General features: G+C 45.1%; 2 protein-coding genes and 1 long non-coding RNA gene across 3 annotated transcripts; 1 reads left to right on the top strand and 2 right to left on the bottom strand.

The window, feature by feature from the left end:
* Positions 1-2,276: 2,276 nt before the first annotated feature.
* On the top strand, positions 2,277-5,066 carry akr1b1.2 (aldo-keto reductase family 1, member B1 (aldose reductase), tandem duplicate 2). The gene is made up of 10 exons (XM_049760781.1): positions 2,277-2,448; positions 2,914-3,081; positions 3,160-3,276; positions 3,343-3,420; positions 3,549-3,671; positions 4,034-4,140; positions 4,207-4,288; positions 4,407-4,490; positions 4,577-4,659; positions 4,728-5,066. Exons 1-10 carry the CDS (start codon positions 2,383-2,385, stop codon positions 4,768-4,770), a joined length of 951 nt encoding a protein of 316 aa, XP_049616738.1. The 5' UTR covers positions 2,277-2,382; the 3' UTR covers positions 4,771-5,066.
* Positions 5,067-5,447: 381 nt separating this feature from the next.
* dnajb9b (DnaJ heat shock protein family (Hsp40) member B9b) lies at positions 5,448-7,814 on the bottom strand. Its single transcript, XM_049760785.2, has 3 exons — positions 7,052-7,814; positions 6,540-6,786; positions 5,448-6,406 (listed from the first exon to the last, which is right to left on the bottom strand). Exons 2-3 carry the CDS (start codon positions 6,754-6,756, stop codon positions 5,985-5,987), a joined length of 639 nt encoding a protein of 212 aa, XP_049616742.1. The 5' UTR covers positions 6,757-6,786; positions 7,052-7,814; the 3' UTR covers positions 5,448-5,984.
* A 183-nt stretch (positions 7,815-7,997) lies between these two features.
* On the bottom strand, positions 7,998-21,899 carry LOC137839837 (uncharacterized). Its single transcript, XR_011086174.1, has 2 exons — positions 21,693-21,899; positions 7,998-11,793 (listed from the first exon to the last, which is right to left on the bottom strand). It is a non-coding gene; the product is annotated as an uncharacterized lncRNA (long non-coding RNA).
* Between the last annotated feature and the right edge of the window lie 55 nt (positions 21,900-21,954).

The following is a 21,954-nucleotide window of genomic DNA, read 5'->3' as shown; positions in this document are numbered from 1 at the left end:
GGAGATTTAAACCATTGTGAGTTTCCTCTTTTTGACGGGCACACTTTTGGAGCTGGGTGCAAAATTGAGGCCGGCGATTGCGTCAACTGACCCATATACCAGGCTTTCTTTTATTCTGGCAAATCGCCTTTGTAAGATACGCTACTATCTTGCTATCAAAAGTCTACACACCCCTTTTCAATCCCCCATTATAATTACACTGTTGTCAAAACTCAAATGCAATGCGATGCTACTTAAAAGCCTTTAAGTCCTACCTTGACTTTCATATTTGTGTTTTTTGCCGACACTTTAGCACACAGGTTTCAAACTCAATCATTTTATGTGGCCCGCCAAGACAATTGGTGTGTCATTACTAGAATTGCAAATTGTCTTCACTGTTAATAATATTTTAAAATATTTGACCAGTTTTGACTCGTCTGATTTGAAAACAAGTTATTTTTCAGTTTTGTAGCTTTTACTGAGAGTTTGTGCCGCCGCCATCTGCATAATGATCGCCGTGATGTTTGTTCACACCAGTTAAGGTTGATGAGGGTACAAAACGGAGGAGGCCGGATGGACACTCGTGAAAGTAGCAACAAGCGACGCTGCCGTGTAGCAACATGCAAATTCAAAAGCACTCCAACGGTTGTTTTTGTCCGGGTGACGTCCGAGAGAGCTCAATCAAGACCAAAATGGATGTGAAGGGCCTGAAAGAGGTTGCCTTGCTTAAATAAAAGCAATATTTTAGGGGGGGGGGAAACACTCAGTGACTACAAAATTAGATGCCAACTGTCTTGAGAGGACACACTAGAATAATAATGCCCAGAGATTCTGTGAAGAATTGATTTAAATGTAAGTGTTACTAGTTAGGCAGAATTTCTTCTAATATTGTTTTTATTTTGTTAGATTTTATTAAGACTACATTTGCAAAGGGAAATTGAAATTTAGATTCCAGCCTGATCTTCAGCCCTGCACGCAAACATGCTTAATGAAATTTCCTGCGTTGTACAGCAAATGAAATTCAAATTAGCAAAAACTAAAATGGCTAATTAACCGAATATGACTTTTTTTTATTTGATCATGTAGTCTGTCAAATTTGACTCATAATGGGAATTCCCATCCAATGAAATCCATGGCGCTATATCAAAAATCTGCAGAAATTCTGCTGAAAACAAAAGTCCCTTTGTGGAAATCAAAAAGCTTTCACACATCTTTCCCTGTGCTTTGGCGACCCCTTGTGTCTGTCAAATAACACTTTGTGTCATTAAAGTTTCTTGTTGGAAAGGTGAGCTGACTTCTGTTCAAACTCTTCTGGAAAGCCACTTGGTTCTTCAAATAGGTGGTCATTTTCTGCCTGGTTCTTTTCTTCTAATAGATGCTTGGCCTGCACAAAACAGTGTCAGTGGCGTCTTGGGCTTTTGATGAAGGCAGCATGTGGCCACGTTTGATTCCAGTGGCCACTTTGACAGTTTGGAGGCTGTCTGAAGTGAGATCAGAGACGCAAGAGGGCCCGGAGAAGCAGACGTCCAGCCGGGGGAGAAGATCAGAGCGGACATTGTGAGGTACACAGCGTTACTGGCTCCTGCAACTTTTCCCTTTGTATATTTTTTTTTGTCAAATATATATTTAATAGCACCTTTCTCTGCAGCTCTTATGGTTCAAATAAAGAACTGTGAGGGTTTTATCTGATTTTAACCAAAGAGCCCTGGAAGTTGTAAGACACTATTATTTTTTTTAAATTTATAAGCATTGGCAAGATTCAACATGCATCAAATTTTCTGAGCTCAAGGAACTTAATTGCCATTTCAAATGACGTTTTGGCTCCAGATGGGCAGGAAGACTTCAAGTAGAACAAGAAATGACTTGTTTTATTTATACATACCAACAAAGAACAATAAGCTTAAAACCAGAGTTGTCAAACTCGTTTCCACTACGGGAAGTAAAAAATGACCGTTTTCTGCACCAAACCAAACTACTTGTTTAATTAATAATAACTTGTTTAGTTTCTAATTAAACATAAATAACATTTCATTCCACTATTACCATTAAAGACCCCAACGCAATGCTGGTGTACTGTCTCCCTCCTGTGGCAAAAGTTGGAACAACAGGTATTTTTTTTCAGCCGTGATAAATCGCAGTATCATCTAGTTAACGCCATTCGCGTAAATTATAATTATTGATTATATAACAGTCCAAATGTGTGACTTTGTTGTATTTCATGCGTGAAACCACTGAATCACTGCATTGTTTGATTTCACGCCTGGGGCAACCTGCAAGGCATCACTAATCAATCGACGATGCCTGCCTGCTCAGTCACACATAAATAAAGTAACGCGCACGTCGCACGCACACACCTCGCCTCCACTTGTTGCTGAACTGGGTATCACTCGTCTTTCGGAAACAATGGCAACGACCGTGAAGCTTTCTACCGGTGCGCTTATGCCCATCGTCGGGCTGGGGACATGGAAGGTGAGTGGTCCGTTATCTCCATTTTCTTGGATCTAGTGGAAAGTTACTCACTTTGGGTGTAACTACTTCAAAATGGCAAACAGGCGCGGCAATGGAAACTTAAATTTAGACTGCAGAGCGTTGCGTAACGGATCGGAAATAAACTCACCGAGTGATATTAAATTGCGTGAAAAAAATGGACAATCGGACTTGAAGCTAACGCTAGCTAATGCTAACAGCCATTCAGTCATGGTGGATGATGTTTGAATTTATGTTATTACATTTAACCGTGCAGGCTGATTCTTTTGGGTTTGTCTTTATGTTTTGTTTGTCTTTAGTTTATATTCATGCATTCATAACGTTTTCTGTCTCAAGGAGCCTTGAGGTAAATCTTTAACATGTATTTTTTGTGTCACGAGGTTAAAACTATGATCTACATATTGTCAATTTGTTTTTTTAGTAATGAATATTCACTTTCTCTTCTAGTCTGAACCTGGTCAAGTGACTGCAGCGGTGAAAGCAGCCATATCAGCGGGCTACCGGCACATCGATGGGGCTGCCATTTACCGGAACGAGGCGGAGGTGGGCGATGGAATCCAGGCCATGATCAAGGATGGTGCAGTCAAGCGAGAGGACCTTTTCATTGTTAGTAAGGTAAGAAAGCCATGAGATGGAGTTTCAGATCCAGCAGGATGCTTCTTGATGTTCCTCACTTCATTTTTTGCCCCGTAGCTGTGGTGCACCTACCATGAAAAGTCCATGGTCAGGCAAGCTTGTGAGAAGACCCTGAGCGATCTCAAACTGGCCTACCTCGACCTCTATCTGGTGCACTGGCCAATGGGATTCAAGGTAAATGCTGCAAGTCTCCTCCGCTATTGTCCCGGTTTTTAAAGTCATCTCCTTGGACTTGTATAGCCCGGCGATGAGATGTTTCCGTTGGACAGCAACGACGAAATCATTCCTGATGATTCCGACTACCTGCAGACATGGGAGGTGAGTTGAAAGCTTGCCATAAAATACTTTGTGACAGGATTTGGATCACAATGCGGGAGCATCCGGTATAGACCCTTGTGGAACTCCTCAGAGTACACAAATAGAGGAGAAAACATTTTGTGTTTCAGGGAATGGAGGAGCTGGTCGATGCCGGTCTGGTCAAAGCCATCGGGGTCTCCAATTTCAACCGGGATCAGATTGAGCGTCTTCTCAACAAGCCGGGCCTCAAGTACAAGCCGGCCAATAACCAGGTACACCAACACAATATGGACCCATTTCTTTTGTAGAAATACAAAAGTCCTTCCAGAAAAAAAAAATGCTGCTGTCCTTAAGGGCCTGTAATGCTCTTTCCCTCCCAACAAGAAAAATTAAATGATTTTGTAATTCCCATGAGTTTAATGCAGTTTCCCCCCCCCCCCCCCCCCACCCCCCCCCCCCCCCCCACCCACCCCCCCTTAGGCTAAGCTAATGCCTGTTGTTTCCCCCGTCTGCTTTAAGATTGATCCTGCCTGGTATTAAATTAAGCCACCATTTTCTTCTCTGGCCTGCAGCCGTTGTACAAAAACAGACCTGAAAATGTTGATGGCCGCCGTTGTACTTTTGTGCCTCGAAGGTGGAGTGCCACCCATTCTTGAGCCAGGAAAAGCTGATCAACTACTGCCACTCCAAGGGCATCACCGTGACAGCCTACAGTCCACTCGGCTCCCCGGCCAGACCCTGGTAGGTCCTCAAAGGCGGATCGGGAAGTTTCTTTTCGGAATGTGACCGCCGGCCGCGCTTTTGCAGGGCCAAACCCGACGAACCTTCTCTTTTGGAGGATCCTAACATCACGGCCATAGCCAAAAAGCACAACAAAACATCTGCTCAGGTACAGCGGCACCATCTGTAATGAACTGAATTAAAAATCATAATTGGAGAAGGGGTGGGGGGCAAATAGATGGTTTCTGTGGTTCAGCCCAAGTCTTGATGTCGGAATCTCAACTCAGGTCCTGATCCGCTTCCACATCCAGAGGAATGTGGTCGTGATTCCCAAATCGGTCACACCTCACCGCATCCAAGAGAATTTCAAGGTAAGGCGCGAGAAAGACGCACAAATGCCCTCTTTGCCTTGCACGCCCGGCCGAGCGCCAAATTGATTTTTTCCACCCTTTGCCAGGTGTTTGACTTCCAACTCAGCGATGAGGACATGAAGACCATTTTAGGATTCAATCGCAATTGGCGAGTCTGTCCGATGCATTGGTGAGTGTATGGATGAAATGTTCAAAATGTGTTGTATGGCTTATTAATTTACGTATCTTGGCCTCCAGGAGCCTCAAGCACAAGGACTACCCCTTCAACACTGAGTTCTGATGTGGGGAAAAGGGCAAGCACTGGTTTGAATTTTGGCACTGTTACAAAAATTTAGTAATCTGTCTATCGTAGTCGCTTCGCGTTGGCAAGTTTGAAATGTATCACTATCCATTTTCTCTGCCCATGTTTCCATTTGAGCACTTCCCCTTAATTGCAAGTCATATGTGCCACTTGTGACTGTTGCCGTTGCTGAGTCATGTGTGTTACTTGTGACGGCGTTGCCTCATTTGTTTTCACTTCTTTGTCCCACGTGTGCCAAATTAGTATGTTACAATAAAATACTGCCAGCCAATTGAGAGCATTCTCATAAGCAGACTTTGGTTTTAGTGATATGCCAACTGAGCTAAATTATTTTCATTTTAAGTTAATTCTGCAGTAAAACCAACAAAGCTGTGGTAAATGAGTTTTGGCGCCGCTTAGTGGTTGACTGGCGTCATGACACTAAGCCTTTTTTTTCCCTTTCTGTATGTTTATGCAACATAGTTCATTTCCCACGAGAAACGTCAGTTGTCGACTGCACTTCCCAAAGTGACCACAAGACGGCGACAGTGTAACGCCTCAGCAAGATACAATGTTCTGCCGTCACCCTTCTCCATCCTAAATTCCACAAACGCTAAAATTGTTGGATAAAAATAGTCATAGCATAGTTTTACAAATAATCACGCACAGATAAAGAATAAAGAGCCACATCCTGTTGCAACTTTATTCAATTTTCAAACAATACACACGCACTCACACACACGCACACACACACACTCAAAGTGCAGACATTATTGAGACAGCACTGTCTGTGCAGAATAGGCAACATGAAGAGCAAAACGTGCTGAATATTGCACATGATCAGCTTGAGGTTTTTGAGTTTTTAAACATGAAACTATTGGAAAATATCTCCAGCAAAATATTGCATAAGTGCTTGTTTTTTTTTGTTTTTTTTCTCTTCCTCCTCTCATCATTCAAATGTGTCTTTTTCAGTCCTGGCTTGTTCAAATACAAAGAGCCCAGTGCAGCTTGTTGAAGCAAAGATTACACGAGCTTCTGTCGATTCCTGAGCAAGTAAACAAGCTGACCTAATTGGAAGTGACTGAAATCCCACTTTGTTCCTTGAATACAAATCTCATACTGAAAGTCACCAAAAAACGTGATAAATTGGCGTTAAATTGCCACACGAAACCCACCAGCGCCCCCCCTGTTAGTGTTTTACCCCACTCCCCCTTTCAGGAACACTCTGTGAAGGTTGTCACCATGTTGCCCCTCCTCTGCGTCACTGTCCTGCAGTGCTGCTTGGTGGAACGTTGGAATCTGCCGTCATTCCTGGTAGTGTGAGCGTTAAAGGAGAACATCTTCTCCAAGTCCTCAAACATGTCATCAAACAGTCCCCCTCCTCCTCCAAAGGGACGCCTCTGTTGGTTCCCCGAGGCCTCATGGAAGAACCTCTGGTGCGCTTGATGATGATGGGAGTGGAACTGTTGCTGCTGCTGCTGCCCGAAAAAGTCAAAGTCCTTGAAGATGTCGTCCATGTTGAACGAGCGGTACTGCTGCCGGAAGTTGTGATTTGCATTTCCTCCGTGCGCCGACTGGCCGTGGCCGAACTGGTCGTACTCTCGGCGTCTCTTATCATCTGATAACGTCTCGTACGCTGAGGTTAGACAACAGGTGTAATGAGTTTTGTGAAAACAAGAAATTCAATCTTGTCGCTTGCCTAGTTCTGTTAATGTGTCTATAAGCAAACTTGCAGAATGATGACGTCACAGCAGGACCCGAGATCTTACCCTCAGCTATTTCTCTGAACTTGGCCTCGGCGTCCGCACCCTTATTTCGGTCCGGGTGGTACTTGAGTGCCAGCTTATGGAAGGCTTTCTTGATCTGGCGCTCCGAGGCGTCTTTGGGCACCCCCAGGATGTCGTAGTAGTCCCTCTTGGCTAAGATGAACTCGGAGATGAGCAAGATATGAAAGGCGAGCAGCAACACGCACTGCGCCGTGGCCATGACTGCTTTGGGGCTTCTTTTATTGGGCACCTATAGCGGACGAGAACAATTTTGTTAACTTTAAATACGTTGAGGGAGAGTTTACTCATAGAGAACGATTAAAGAACCATTACGGTCAAATGTTTTTGGCTAGTTTTTAACGTCACCCTTCCGAATCGAGTCGTTTACCCTCAGGATCAAGAAAATGACAACTCGCCATTTTGGATGGAAAGTGAGAACGTTTGGTTATCTTAATTTCTACATAAAATGGAGCTCAGTTAAGTACTTCAAAAAAAAATTGTTGAGTGTGGCTTACCTGGGTCACCAAAGAAGCCAGGGACACTGCGTAGTGCTGCTGACAGCTCCAGCTGATACGAAGCCGCAAGCTAAGGTTTGTTGACGAAATGCATTCCTGAGAGCGAGCACCACGACTCGCAACGCTATTGGCCCATTCAGTGGACGCAGTGACTCAGAGCCCTCTGATTGGTCGAAACTGTCCACGTAGCTCCACGAAACAGAAATGAGTCAAGAGTGCTTTATCTTGTGTTTCCGGTTTCGTTTTTACAAAACAGACGTGTCGTCCGCCAGTTTGGTCTGGATTCAGGAGAGTCGGGTTCGAAGGATATGTTCTCATATTCATTTGGTTGCTCGGATTCAGGATGAGTGAGTTGACAAGACAAACTAGATCATTAGTTGTTGTGAGTGAACGATGGGTTCAAAAGTACGAAACTTCTCAGTGAACGAGAGTTTTCAAGTTCATATGACTTCAACCAGTAGGTGTCAGTAATGCCCATTGAAGCCGGTGCCACCTCGCCGTAAAACAAAACGAAGAAGAAAATGATGTCACTTCCCTTCACGAACGAGTCGTGAATTGTTTTTCCCGCTCACCAACAAACGAATCTGAGAGTAAACCCATATGTGAGTGAGTGATTTGCATTTCCAGTTCATCGCGAGAACGGATCAGTGAGGGACCGAATCCTGACTTTCCCGTTCGCGAACGAGTCAATGGGTCAACTGCCTTCCTTCCCGTGCATCAACGGATCAGTCAGTGAACGTGTTGCGTCTCCCTTCTGGCGTGAGCTATGTAAGTCAGAATGTCGATTTACGATTTGCCAAGGAAAGAAAGAAGCACTCACTGAAACACCACTTCTTTTATGCACGTTTTCTCCAAGCTAACGGCTAACTTTATTGCATGAAGGGATTCGCCGTTATGCAAAATCAAGGAGATTATGCTTCTCTTTGGGTAATCTTGATTTTAAAAGTTAAAGTTCCAATGAGATCGTGAGCAGCAGGGGGGGGGCCCCATTTCAACCCCTTACACTGAGTGCCAAGCAGGGAAGAAATGAGTACCATTGTTATAATGGTCACTGGTATGACCCGGCCGGGGTTTGAACCCACAACCTCCCAATCTCAGGGCGGACACTCTCCTCTCAGGCCACTGAGGTGGTAAGAACATTAGCACAGTGGTATAACACTTATAGTAGTTTTGAAATAACGTGTATGCATATATACCTGAATGCCTGAATATTGTTATCCAATATATCTACTGCAATTTCACATCAGATTGCTGGTTTGAAATTTACTTGTATTATTATTTTAATAAACATTACAACCTGTTAAAACTTGTCTGGTGTTTTATTCCTTGTTTTGTTTTGTTTTGGTTTTTGTTTTCATGCCCAAAACAAAACAAGCTAACATTTGGTTAACTGCTTAAGTGGCCTGTGATAGGTACACCTCATGGACGCTTCAATAAGTACACTACACGAAAAAAAAAAAGAATAAATAAAGGGTTATTTGCACAATAAGGTGAATCCTTCATCTGGGATCGAACCAACTTCTCAGCAAGCAAGAGCCCGTGTCACCAACCAGTCGGCTATTTCGCCATGGTAGCCCACGGTTGCACTGTTTTGTACTAGTAATGTGCATTCCAGTGAATTGAATCTTTAGAATTGGTTCACTCAAAATTTTTGTTCAAAAGAATCGATTCCCTCGTTAAGTGCAGGTGCGTGAAAACTTTTAGCTCCTTTTGAACATGAAAGAAGCTAAAAGTTTTCACGCAGGTGCGCTTAACGAGGGTCACTTGGAAAACATGTTGGAACGTGGCCCGAGGACTAGAGCTTGACTCCTGTGAACTTTGACCATGATATTTCCCTAATAAAGTGGCCTGTTATTAGGTACACTTGAAAATGGCGGTGTACCTAATGGAGTGTCCATGTGATTCCCTCGTTAAGTGCAGGTGCGTGAAAACTTTTAGCTCCTTTTGACCGTGAAAGAAGCTAAAAGTTTTCACGCACCTGCGCTTAACGAGGGTCACTTGGAAAACATGTTGGAACGTGGCCCGAGGACTAGAGCTTGACTCCTGTGACCTTTGACCATGATATTTCCCTAATAAAGTGGCCTGTTATTAGGTACACTTGAAAATGGCGGTGTACCTAATGGAGTGTCCATGTGATTCCCTCGTTAAGTGCAGGTGCGTGAAAACTTTTAGCTCCTTTTGACCGTGAAAGAAGCTAAAAGTTTTCACGCACCTGCGCTTAACGAGGGTCACTTGGAAAACATGTTGGAACGTGGCCCAAGGACTCGAGCTTGACTCCTGTGACTTTTGCCAATGATATTTCCCTAATAAAGTGGCCTGTTATTAGGTACACTTTAAAATGGCGGTGTACCTAATGGAGTGTCCATGTGATTCCCTCGTTAAGTGCAGGTGCGTGAAAACTTTTAGCTCCTTTTGAACGTGAAAGAAGCTAAAACTTTTCACGCAGGTGCGCTTAACGAGGGTCACTTGGAAAACATGTTGGAACGTGGCCCGAGGACTAGAGCTTGACTCCTGTGACCTTTGACCATGATGTTTCCCTAATAAAGTGGCCTGTTATTAAGTACACTTTAAAATGGCGGTGTACCTAATGGAGTGTCCATGTGATTCCCTCGTTAAGTGCAGGTGCGTGAAAACTTTTAGCTCCTTTTGAACGTGAAAGAAGCTAAAACTTTTCACGCAGGTGCGCTTAACGAGGGTCACTTGGAAAACATGTTGGAACGTGGCCCGAGGACTAGAGCTTGACTCCTGTGACCTTTGACCATGATATTTCCCTAATAAAGTGGCCTGTTATTAGGTGCACTTGAAAATGGCGGTGTACCTAATGGAGTGTCCGTTTGATTCCCTCGTTAAGTGCAGGTGCGTGAAAACTTTTAGCTCCTTTTGAACGTGAAAGAAGCTAAAAGTTTTCACGCAGGTGCGCTTAACGAGGGTCACTTGGAAAACATGTTGGAACGTGGCCCGAGGACTAGAGCTTGACTCCTGTGACCTTTGACCATGATGTTTCCCTAATAAAGTGGCCTGTTATTAAGTACACTTGAAAATGGCGGTGTACCTAATGGAGTGTCCATGTGATTCCCTCGTTAAGTGCAGGTGCGTGAAAACTTTTAGCTCCTTTTGACCGTGAAAGAAGCTAAAAGTTTTCACGCACCTGCGCTTAACGAGGGTCACTTGGAAAACATGTTGGAACGTGGCCCGAGGACTAGAGCTTGACTCCTGTGACCTTTGACCATGATGTTTCCCTAATAAAGTGGCCTGTTATTAAGTACACTTGAAAATGGCGGTGTACCTAATGGAGTGTCCGTGTGATTCCCTCGTTAAGTGCAGGTGCGTGAAAACTTTTAGCTCCTTTTGAACGTGAAAGAAGCTAAAACTTTTCACGCAGGTGCGCTTAACGAGGGTCACTTGGAAAACATGTTGGAACGTGGCCCGAGGACTAGAGCTTGACTCCTGTGACCTTTGACCATGATGTTTCCCTAATAAAGTGGCCTGTTATTAAGTACACTTGAAAATGGCGGTGTACCTAATGGAGTGTCCGTGTGATTCCCTCGTTAAGTGCAGGTGCGTGAAAACTTTTAGCTCCTTTTGAACGTGAAAGAAGCTAAAACTTTTCACGCAGGTGCGCTTAACGAGGGTCACTTGGAAAACATGTTGGAACGCGGCCTTTCGAGGACTGGAGGTCCACACCCCTGGTTTAAGTGAAAAGTGCCACACCCGCCCTCACCCCCACTTTCTGATTGGCTGTTTGATCTGTGACGTCACATGGACACTCCTTTAGGTACGCCGCCATTTTCAGGTGTACCTAATAACAGGCCACTTCATTAGGGAAAAATAATGGCCAAAGCTGAACTGAAAGTGAAAAGTGCCACACCCGCCCCCACCTCCTGATTGGCTGGTTGATCTATGACGTCACATGGACACTCCACTCGGTACACCACCAATTTCAGCTGTACCTAATAATTTTGTGCATTTTTTGTACGTGTCAAGAATGTGTATTTGACTACTTGCTCTTTATTTTGGGGGACACCAACACATTACACAACGTAAAACACATTTACATATTGTCATATAAAGCAGTTAACCAAATGTCAGATTTTTGTTTTCATGCCCAAAAAAATAAAAACAAGGAATAAAACACCAGACAAGTTTTAACAGGTTTTTAATGTTTATTAAAATAATAATAATAAAAGTAAAATTCAAACCAGCAATCTAATGTGAAATTGCAGTGGATATACATACACATATTGTCATATAAAGCAGTTAACCAAATATCAGATTTTTATGTTTTAATTGGCGAATATAAAAACAAGGAATAAAACACCAGACAAGTTTTAACATAGATGTTTATTAAAAATAATAATATTAAAAGTAAATTTCAAAGCAGCAATGCAATGTGAAATTGCAGTAGATCTATTGGATAACAATATTTAGGCGTATATATGCATACACGTTATTTAAAAACTACTATAAGTAGAAGAAGCATAATCTCCCCGTTGTTGCATAACAGCGCATCCCTTCATGCAATAAAGTTAGCCGTTAGCTTGGAGAAAACGTGCATAAAAGAAGCGGCGTTTCAGTGCGGCGTTCTTTCTTTCCTTGGCAAAATGTAAATCGACATTCTGGCTTACGTAGTCCACGCCAGGAGGGAGACGCAACACGTTCACTGACTGATCCGTTGATGCACGGGAAGGAAGGAAGGCTCGTTCGCGAACGGGAAAGTCAGGAAGTCAGGAAAGTCGTTCCCTCTGGAAATGCGAATCACTCACTTAGTTTCGTTTGCTCACGAGGAATGCAATTCAAGTGACGTCATTTTCTTCTTCGTTTTGTTTTACGGCGAGGTGGCACCAGCTTCAATGAGCATTACTGCCACTTACTGGTTGAAGTCATATGAACTTTTTAGAACAGCGAACTGCGCATGCGCGGCGGCTCACGATATGCTGACCGGGAGTTTTCTTCATATCTTTCCCAAAGCCGTGGATGAACCGAGAGAAATGCTTTCGCTGGGTAGAAGCTTGCAAACGGCAGGGATTTACAGTACATAATGTCACCAAAGACACATATATATATATATATATATATATATATATATATATATATATATATATATATATATATAATTGACAATTATTCTCAAAGCATCCCCTGATCTTAAGCTCCCAAGAGAGCAAGGAAAAACTAAAAAAAAAAACTACTAAAAGAAAGAACGTCGGGGACCACTGATCTAATTCGCATGTCAGCTATTCCATGAAACCACACATATTCTGTGCAATGTGAGCGAGGCTTCCGTAGTGTAATGGTTAGTGCTAGGGGCTCTCAACCCAGCATCCCGGGTTCGAGTCTCAGTGGGAGCCAACATTTTTATCATAGAAAATTTGCAACACAGTTACTCGTGCGCTGCCCCATATAACCATACACCTCCTTAGAGCTAGGGTTAGGTTTAGTGTTAGAGGTAGGGTTATGGTTAGTGCTAGGGTTAGTGTTATGGTTAGAGCTTGGGTTAGGGTTAGAGCTAGGGCTAGAGCTAGGGTTAGAGCTAGGGTTAGAGCTAGGTTTAGGGTTAAAGCTAGGGCTAGAGCTAGGGTTAGGGTTAGAGCTAGAGCTAGAGTTGGGGTTAGGGTTAGAGCTAGGGTTAGAGCTAGGGTTAGGGTTAGAGCTAGGGTTAGGGTTAGAGCAAGGGTTAGAGCTAGGATTAGGGTTAGGGCTAGAGTTAGAGCTGGGGTTAGGGTTAAAGCTAGAGCTAGGGTTAGGGTTAGAGCTAGGGTTAGAGCTAGAGCTAGGGTTAGGGTTAGGGTTAGAGCTAGGGTTAGGTTACAGCTAGAGCTAGGGTTAGGGTTAGAGCTAGAGTTAGGGTTAGGGTTAGAGCTACAGCTAGGGTTAGGGTTAGAGCTAGGGTTAGAGCTAGAGCTAGAGCTAGGGTTAGAGTTAGAGTTAGAGTTAGAGTTAGAGTTAGGGTTAGGGTTAGGGTTAGAGCTAGAGCTAGAGCTAGGGTTAGGGTTAGGGTTAGAGCTAGAGCTAAGGTTAGGGTTAGGGTTAGGGTTAGAGTTTGAGCTAGGGTTAGAGCTAGGGTTAGAGCTAGGGTTAGAGCTAGAGCTAGGGTTAGGGTTAGGGCTAGGGTTAGAGCTAGGGTTAGGGTTAGAGCTAGAGCTAGGGTTAGAGCTAGAGCTAGGGTTAGGGTTAGAGCTAGAGCTAGGGTTAGAGCTAGAGCTAGGGTTAGGGCTAGGGTTAGAGCTAGAGCTAGGGTTAGGGTTAGAGCTAGGGTTATATCTAGAGCTAGGGTTACAGCTAGGGTTAGAGTTAGAGTGAGGGTTAGAGCTAGGGTTAGGGTTAAAGCTAGAGCTAGGGTTAGGGTTAGGGTTAGAGCTAGGGTTAGGTTACAGCTAGAGCTAGGGTTAGAGCTAGAGCTAGGGTTAGGGTTAGAGCTACAGCTAGGGTTAGGGTTAGAGCTAGGGTTAGAGCTAGAGCTAGAGCTAGGGTTAGAGTTAGAGTTAGAGTTAGAGTTAGGGTTAGGGTTAGAGCTAGAGCTAGAGCTAGGGTTAGGGTTAGGGTTAGAGCTAGAGCTAAGGTTAGGGTTAGGGTTAGAGCTTGAGCTAGGGTTAGAGCTAGAGCTAGGGTTAGAGCTAGAGCTAGGGTTAGGGTTAGAGCTAAGGTTAGAGCTAGAGCTAGGGTTAGGGTTAGGGCTAGGGTTAGAGCTAGGGTTAGGGTTAGAGCTAGAGCTAGGGTTAGAGCTAGAGCTAGGGTTAGGGTTAGAGCTAGAGCTAGAGCTAGGGTTAGAGCTAGAGCTAGGGTTAGGGCTAGGGTTAGAGTTAGAGTGAGGGTTAGAGCTAGGGTTAGGGTTAGAGCTAGAGCTAGGGTTACAGCTAGGGTTAGAGTTAGAGTGAGGGTTAGAGCTAGGGTTAGGGTTAGAGCTAGAGCTAGAGCTAGGGTTAGGGTTAGGGTTAGAGCTAGAGCTAGGGTTAGGGTTAGGGTTAGAGCTAGGTTTAGGGTTACAGCTAGAGCTAGGGTTAGGGTTAGAGCTACAGCTAGGGTTAGGGTTAGAGCTAGGGTTAGAGCTAGAGCTAGAGCTAGAGCTAGGGTTAGGGTTAGAGCTAGAGCTAGGGTTAGGGTTAGAGCTAGAGCTAGGGTTAGGTTTAGAGCTAGGGTTAGAGCTAAGGTTAGGGTTAGAGCTAGGGTTGGAGCTAGAGCTAGGGTTAGGGTTAGAGCTAGAACTAGGGTTAGGGTTAGAGCTAGGGTTAGAGCTAGAGCTAGAGCTAGGGTTAGAGTTAGAGTTAGGGTTAGGGTTAGGGTTAGAGCTAAGGTTAGGGTTAGGGTTAGGGTTAGAGCTAGAGCTAGAGATAGAGCTAAGGTTAGGGTTAGGGTTAGAGCTTGAGCTAGGGTTAGATCTAGAGCTAGGGTTAGAGCTAGAGCTAGGGTTAGGGTTAGAGCTAGGGTTAGAGCTACAGCTAGGGTTAGGGTTAGGGTTAGAGCTAGGGTTAGAGCTAGGGTTAGGGTTAGAGCTAGAGCTAGGGTTAGAGCTAGAGCTAGGGTTACAGCTAGGGTTAGAGTTAGAGTGAGGGTTAGAGCTAGGGTTAGGGTTAGGGTTAGGGTTAGAGCTAGGGTTAGGGTTAGGGTTAGGGTTAGAGCTAGAGCTAGGGTTAGGGTTAGAGCTAGGTTTAGGGTTACAGCTAGAGCTAGGGTTAGGGTTAGATTTACAGCTAGGGTTAGGGTTAGAGCTAGGGTTAGAGCTAGAGCTAGAGCTAGGGTTAGGGTTAGAGCTAGAGCTAGGGTTAGGGTTAGAGCTAGAGCTAGGGTTAGGTTTAGAGCTAGGGTTAGAGCTAAGGTTAGGGTTAGAGCTAGGGTTGGAGCTAGGGTTAGGGTTAGAGCTAGGGTTAGAGCTAGAGCTAGGGTTAGAGCTAGAGTTAGGGTTAGGGTTAGAGCTAGGGTTAGTGCTAGTGCTAGGGTTAGGGTTAGGGTTAGAGCTAGAGGTAGGGTTAGGGTTAGAGCTAGGGTTAGAGCTAGGGTTAGGGTTAGAGCTAGGGTTAGAGCTAGGGTTAGGGTTAGAGCTAGGGTTAGAGCTAGAGTTAGAGTTAGGGTTAGAGTTACAGCTAGAGCTAGAGCTAGGGTTAGGGTTAGAGCTAGAGCTAGAGCTAGGGTTAGGGTTAGAGCTAGGTTTAGGATTAGAGCTAGGGTTAGGGTTAGGGCTAGCCTGACCCTAACCCTAACCCTAGCTCAAGCTCTAACCCTAACCCTAACCTTAACCTTAGCTCTAGCTCTAGCTCTAGCTCTAACCCTAACCCTAACCCTAACCCTAGCTCTAGCTCTAGCTCTAACCCTAACCCTAACCCTAACTCTAACTCTAACCCTAGCTCTAGCTCTAACCCTAGCTCTAATCCTAACCCTAGTTCTAGCTCTAACCCTAACCCTAGCTCTAACCCTAGCTCTAACCCTAACCCTAGCTCTAGCTCTAACCCTAACCCTAGCTCTAGCTGTAACCTAACCCTAGCTCTAACCCTAACCCTAACCCTAGCTCTAGCTCTAACCCTAACCCTAACCCTAGCTCTAGCTGTAACCCTAACCCTAGCTCTAACCCTAACCCTAGCTCTAACCCTAACCCTAGCTCTAGCTCTAACCCTAGCTCTAACCCTAACTCTAGCTCTAGCTCTAACCCTAACCCTAACCCTAGCTCAAGCTCTAACCCTAACCCTAACCTTAGCTCTAGCTCTAACCCTAGCTCTAACCCTAACCCTAGCTCCAACCCTAGCTCTAACCCTAACCTTAGCTCTAGCTGTAACCTAACCCTAGCTCTAACCCTAACCCTAACCCTAGCTCTAGCTCTAACCCTAACCCTAACCCTAGCTCTAGCTGTAACCCTAACCCTAGCTCTAACCCTAACCCTAGCTCTAACCCTAACCCTAGCTCTAGCTCTAACCCTAGCTCTAACCCTAACTCTAGCTCTAGCTCTAACCCTAACCCTAACCCTAGCTCAAGCTCTAACCCTAACCCTAACCTTAGCTCTAGCTCTAACCCTAGCTCTAACCCTAACCCTAGCTCTAGCTCTAACCCTAACCCTAGCTCTAGCTGTAACCTAACCCTAGCTCTAACCCTAACCCTAACCCTAGCTCTAGCTCTAACCCTAACCCTAACCCTAGCTCTAGCTGTAACCCTAACCCTAGCTCTAACCCTAACCCTAGCTCTAACCCTAACCCTAACCCTAGCTCTAGCTCTAACCCTAACCCTAACCCTAGCTCTAGCTCTAGCTTTAACCCTAACCCTAACCCTAGCTCTAGCTCTAACCCTAGCTCTAACCCTAACCCTAGCTGTAGCTCTAACCCTAACCCTAACTCTACCTGTAACCCTAAACCTAGCTCTAACCCTAACCCTAACCCTAGCTCTAACCCTAACCCTAACCCTAACCCTAACCCTAACCCTAGCTCTAGCTCTAACCCTAACCCTAGCTCTAACCCTCACTCTAACTCTAACCCTAGCTGTAACCCTAGCTCTAGCTCTAACCCTAGCTCTAGCTCTAACCCTAGCTCTAGCTCTAACCCTAGCCCTAACCCTAACCCTAGCTCTAGCTCTAACCCTAGCTCTAGCTCTAGCTCTAACCCTAACCCTAGCTCTAGCTCTAACCCTAGCTCTAGCTCTAACCCTAACCCTAGCTCTAACCCTAGCTCTAACCCTAACCCTACCTCTAGCTCTAACCCTAACCCTAACCCTAGCACTAGCACTAGCACTAGCACTAGCACTAGCTCTAGCTGTAACCCTAACCCTAGCTCTAACTCTAGCTCTAGCTCTAGCTCTAACCCTAACCCTAACCCTAGCTCAAGCTCTAACCCTAACCCTAACCCTAACCCTAACCCTAACCTTAGCTCTAGCTCTAACCCTAGCTCTAACCCTAACCCTAGCTACAACCCTAGCTCTAACCCTAACCTTAGCTCTAACCCTAGCTCTAAACCTAACCCTAGCTCTAGCTCTAACCCTAACCCTAACCCTAGCTCTAGCTCTAACCCTAGCTCTAACCCTAACCCTAGCTCCAACCCTAGCTCTAACCCTAACCTTAGCTCTAACCCTAGCTCTAAACCTAACCCTAGCTCTAGCTCTAACCCTAACCCTAACCCTAACCCTAGCTCTAGCTCTAGCTCTAACCCTAACCCTAACCCTAGCTCTAGCTCTAGCTCTAACCCTAGCTCTAACCCTAACCCTAGCTGTAGCTCTAACCCTAACCCTAGCTCTAGCTGTAACCCTAAACCTAGCTCTAACCCTAACCCTAACCCTAACTCTAGCTCTAACCCTAACCCTAGCTCTAGCTCTAGCTCTAACCCTAACCCTAGCTCTAACCCTCACTCTAACTCTAACCCTAGCTGTAACCCTAGCTCTAGCTCTAACCCTAGCTCTAGCTCTAACCCTAGCTCTAGCTCTAACCCTAGCCCTAACCCTAACCCTAGCTCTAGCTCTAACCCTAGCTCTAGCTCTAGCTCTAACCCTAACCCTAGCTCTAACCCTAACCCTAGCTCTAGCTCTAACCCTAGCTCTAACCCTAACTCTAGCTCTAGCTCTAACCCTAACCCTAACCCTAGCTCAAGCTCTAACCCTAACCCTAACCTTAGCTCTAGCTCTAACCCTAGCTCTAACCCTAACCCTAGCTCTAGCTCTAACCCTAACCCTAGCTCTAGCTGTAACCTAACCCTAGCTCTAACCCTAACCCTAACCCTAGCTCTAGCTCTAACCCTAACCCTAACCCTAGCTCTAGCTGTAACCCTAACCCTAGCTCTAACCCTAACCCTAGCTCTAACCCTAACCCTAACCCTAGCTCTAGCTCTAACCCTAACCCTAACCCTAGCTCTAGCTCTAGCTTTAACCCTAACCCTAACCCTAGCTCTAGCTCTAGCTCTAACCCTAGCTCTAACCCTAACCCTAGCTGTAGCTCTAACCCTAACCCTAACTCTACCTGTAACCCTAAACCTAGCTCTAACCCTAACCCTAACCCTAGCTCTAACCCTAACCCTAACCCTAACCCTAACCCTAACCCTAGCTCTAGCTCTAACCCTAACCCTAGCTCTAACCCTCACTCTAACTCTAACCCTAGCTGTAACCCTAGCTCTAGCTCTAACCCTAGCTCTAGCTCTAACCCTAGCTCTAGCTCTAACCCTAGCCCTAACCCTAACCCTAGCTCTAGCTCTAACCCTAGCTCTAGCTCTAGCTCTAACCCTAACCCTAGCTCTAGCTCTAACCCTAGCTCTAGCTCTAACCCTAACCCTAGCTCTAACCCTAGCTCTAACCCTAACCCTACCTCTAGCTCTAACCCTAACCCTAACCCTAGCACTAGCTCTAGCTGTAACCCTAACCCTAGCTCTAACTCTAGCTCTAGCTCTAACCCTAACCCTAGCTCTAGCTCTAACCCTAGCTCTAACCGTAACCCTAACTCTAGCTCTAGCTCTAACCCTAACCCTAGCTCTAACCCTAGCTCTAACCCTAACCCTAGCTCCAACCCTAGCTCTAACCCTAACCTTAGCTCTAACCCTAGCTCTAAACCTAACCCTAGCTCTAGCTCTAACCCTAACCCTAGCTCTAGCTCTAACCCTAACCCTAACCCTAGCTCTAGCCCTAGCTCTAGCTCTAACCCTAGCTCTAACCCTAACCCTAGCTGTAGCTCTAACCCTAACCCTAGCTCTAGCTGTAACCCTAAACCTAGCTCTAACCCTAACCCTAACCCTAACCCTAACTCTAGCTCTAGCTCTAGCTCTAGCTCTAACCCTAACCCTAACCCTAGCTCTAGCTCTAACCCTAACCCTAGCTCTAACCCTCACTCTAACTCTAACCCTAGCTCTAGCTCTAACCCTAGCGCTAGCTCTAACCCTAACCCTAGCTCTAGCTCTAACCCTAGCCCTAACCCTAGCTCTAACCCTAGCTCTAGCTCTAGCTCTAAGCCTAACCCTAGCTCTAGCTCTAACCCTAGCTCTAGCTCTAACCCTAACCCTAGCTCTAACCCTAGCTCTAACCCTAACCCTACCTCTAGCTCTAACCCTAACCCTAGCACTAGCTCTAGCTGTAACCCTAACCCTAGCTCTAACTCTAACTCTAGCTCTAACCCTAACCCTAGCTCTAGCTCTAACCCTAGCTCTAACCCTAACCCTAACTCTAGCTCTAGCTCTAACCCTAACCCTAGCTCTAGCTCTAACCCTAGCTCTAACCCTAACCCTAGCTCCAACCCTAGCTCTAACCCTAACCTTAGCTCTAACCCTAGCTCTAAACCTAACCCTAGCTCTAGCTCTAACCCTAACCCTAGCTCTAGCTCTAACCCTAACCCTAGCTCTAGCTCTAGCTCTAACCCTAGCTCTAACCCTAACCCTAGCTGTAGCTCTAACCCTAACCCTAGCTCTAGCTGTAACCCTAACCCTAGCTCTAACCCTAACCCTAGCTCTAACCCTAACCCTAGCTCTAACCCTAACCCTAGCTCTAGCTCTAACCCTAGCTCTAACCCTAACCCTAACTCTAGCTCTAGCTCTAGCTCTAGCACTAGCTCTGGCTCTAACCCTAACCCTACTCCTAGCTCTAGCTCTAACCCTAACCCTAGCTCCAACCCTAGCTCTAACCCTAACCCTAGCTCTAGCTCTAACCCTAGCTCTAACCCTAACCCTAACCCTAACTTTAGCTCTAACCCTAGCTCTAGCTCTAACCCTAGCTCTAACCCTAACTCAAGTTCTAACCCTAGCTCTAACCCTAACCCTAGCCCTAACGCTAGCTCTAACCCTAGCTCCAGCTCTAACCCTAACGCTAGCTCCAGCGCTAACCCTAACTCTAGCCCTAACCTTAGCTCTAACACTAGCTCTAACCCTAGCTCTAACCCTAACCCTAGTCTAGCTCTAACCCTAACCCTAGCTCTAACCCTAGCTCTAACCCTAGCTCTAACCCTAACCCTATCTGTAACCCTAACCCTAGGTCTAACCCTAGCTCTTACCCTAACCCTAGCACTAGCTCTAACCCTAACTCTAGCTCTAACCCTAACTCTAGCTCTAGCTCTAACCCTAGCCCTAGCTAACCCTGGCGCTAACCCTAACCCTAGCTCTAACCATAACCCTAGCCTTGGCTCTAACCCCCACCTTAGCTCCAGCCCTAGCTCTAACCCTAACCCTAGCTCTAAGTCGAGAGCTCTAAGGAGGTGTATGGTTATATGGGGCAGAACACAAGCAACTATGTTGCAAATTTTCTATGATAAAAGTTTGAGGTCCCACTGAGATTCGAACCCAGGTCGCTGGGGGGGAGAGCCCGGAGCACTAACCACTACACTATGGAAACCTCGCTCATATTGCATGGAATATGTATGGTTTTATGGAGCAGCTCACAAGCGAATAGATCACTGAAGACTCCACAGCAGATGTCATCACAGCACGTTGTGTACACGAACGCTTAGCAAAGTGCAATTTAAAATGACACTTTCGAAGTACCCAAAGTTAAACTTACAAAAGAAAAACCATAACAAATAAAACTTACACAAGAAGAGCCCTCACGTGGCACTTGACAGCTGTCAGTGTCAAATGCAAAATGTAAACAAGGACCATGTGAAAATTGGGTCAATGCAATCTCCGGTTAGAATATCTGATTTTTTTCCATTTTGCGCATAGGTATTAACAAGAAGAATAGTTTTAAATTGTTCACAATTATTTAGGCAGTTAATTATGGGATATTTTGGTATACTACACGAGGTAAAAAAATAAATAAATAAATGAGAAGGCGTAGCGAACGATTTGGTGAGCGATTCTTTTGAACAAATATTTTCAGTGAACCGATTCTAAAGATTCAATTCACTTAAAACTGTAATGCACATCACTAGTACAAAAGAGTGCAGACAACACTGAACTGCCAGGTCTCAATAGCCGACTGGTTCATGACATGGGCTCTTACGCGGTAAGATCTTGGTTCGATCCCAGGTATGACATTATACCTAAATGTGCTTTTGTTGTGCAATTAACCCTTTATTTATTTTTTTATTTTTTTGTTACCTCGTGTAGCGTACCTATTGAAGTGTCCATGAGGTGTACCTACACATATTGTCATATAAAGCAGTCTGATTTTTATGTTTTAATTGGCGAATAAAAAAACAAGGAATAAAACACTTGACAAGTTTTATAACAATATTTAGGCGTATATATGCATACACGTTTCCTGAAAAACTACTATAAGTGTCATACCACTATGCTACAGTATTTACCAGCTCAGTGGCCTAAGAGGAGAGTGTCCGCCCTGAGATTGGGAGGTTGTGGGTTCAAACCCCGGCCGGGTCATACCAGTGACCATCATAACAATGGTACTCATTTCTTCCCTGCTTGGCACTCAGTGTAAGGGGTTGAAATGGGGCCCCCCCCTGCTGCTCACGATCATTGGAACTTTTAAAATCAAGATTACCCAAAGAGAAGCATAATCTCCCTGTTTTTGCATAACAGCGCATCCCTTCAGAATAGAATAGATCTTTATTGTCATTGTCACACATGTACAACGAAATTTAAAAAGTGCCAACCGATCAGTGCAAAAAAAAACCAAATAGAATAAAAAGTTAAAAAATACAATAAAGTTAGCCGTTAGCTTGGAGAAAACGTGCATAAAAGAAGTGGCGTTTCAGTGAGTGGTTCTTTCTTTCCTTGGCAAATCGTAAATCGACATTCTGACTCACATAGCTCACGCCAGGAGGGAGACGCAACACCTTCACTGACTGATCCGTTGATACACGGGAAAGAAGGAAGGCAGTTCACCCATTGACTCGTTCGCGAACGGGAAAGTCAGGAAGTCAGGAAAGTCGTTCCCTCACTGATCCGTTCTCGCGATGAACTAGAAATACGAATCAGTCATTCACAGATTTGTTTGTTGATGAACCGGAAATGCAATTCACGACTCGTTCGTGAACGGAAAGTGACGTCATTTTCTTCTTCGTTTTG

The sequence above is a fragment of the Syngnathus scovelli genome, chromosome 22, assembly GCF_024217435.2.
Source record: "Syngnathus scovelli strain Florida chromosome 22, RoL_Ssco_1.2, whole genome shotgun sequence".
NCBI classification, from domain to species: domain Eukaryota; kingdom Metazoa; phylum Chordata; class Actinopteri; order Syngnathiformes; family Syngnathidae; genus Syngnathus; species Syngnathus scovelli.
This window is presented reverse-complemented; position numbering and strand designations above follow the sequence as displayed.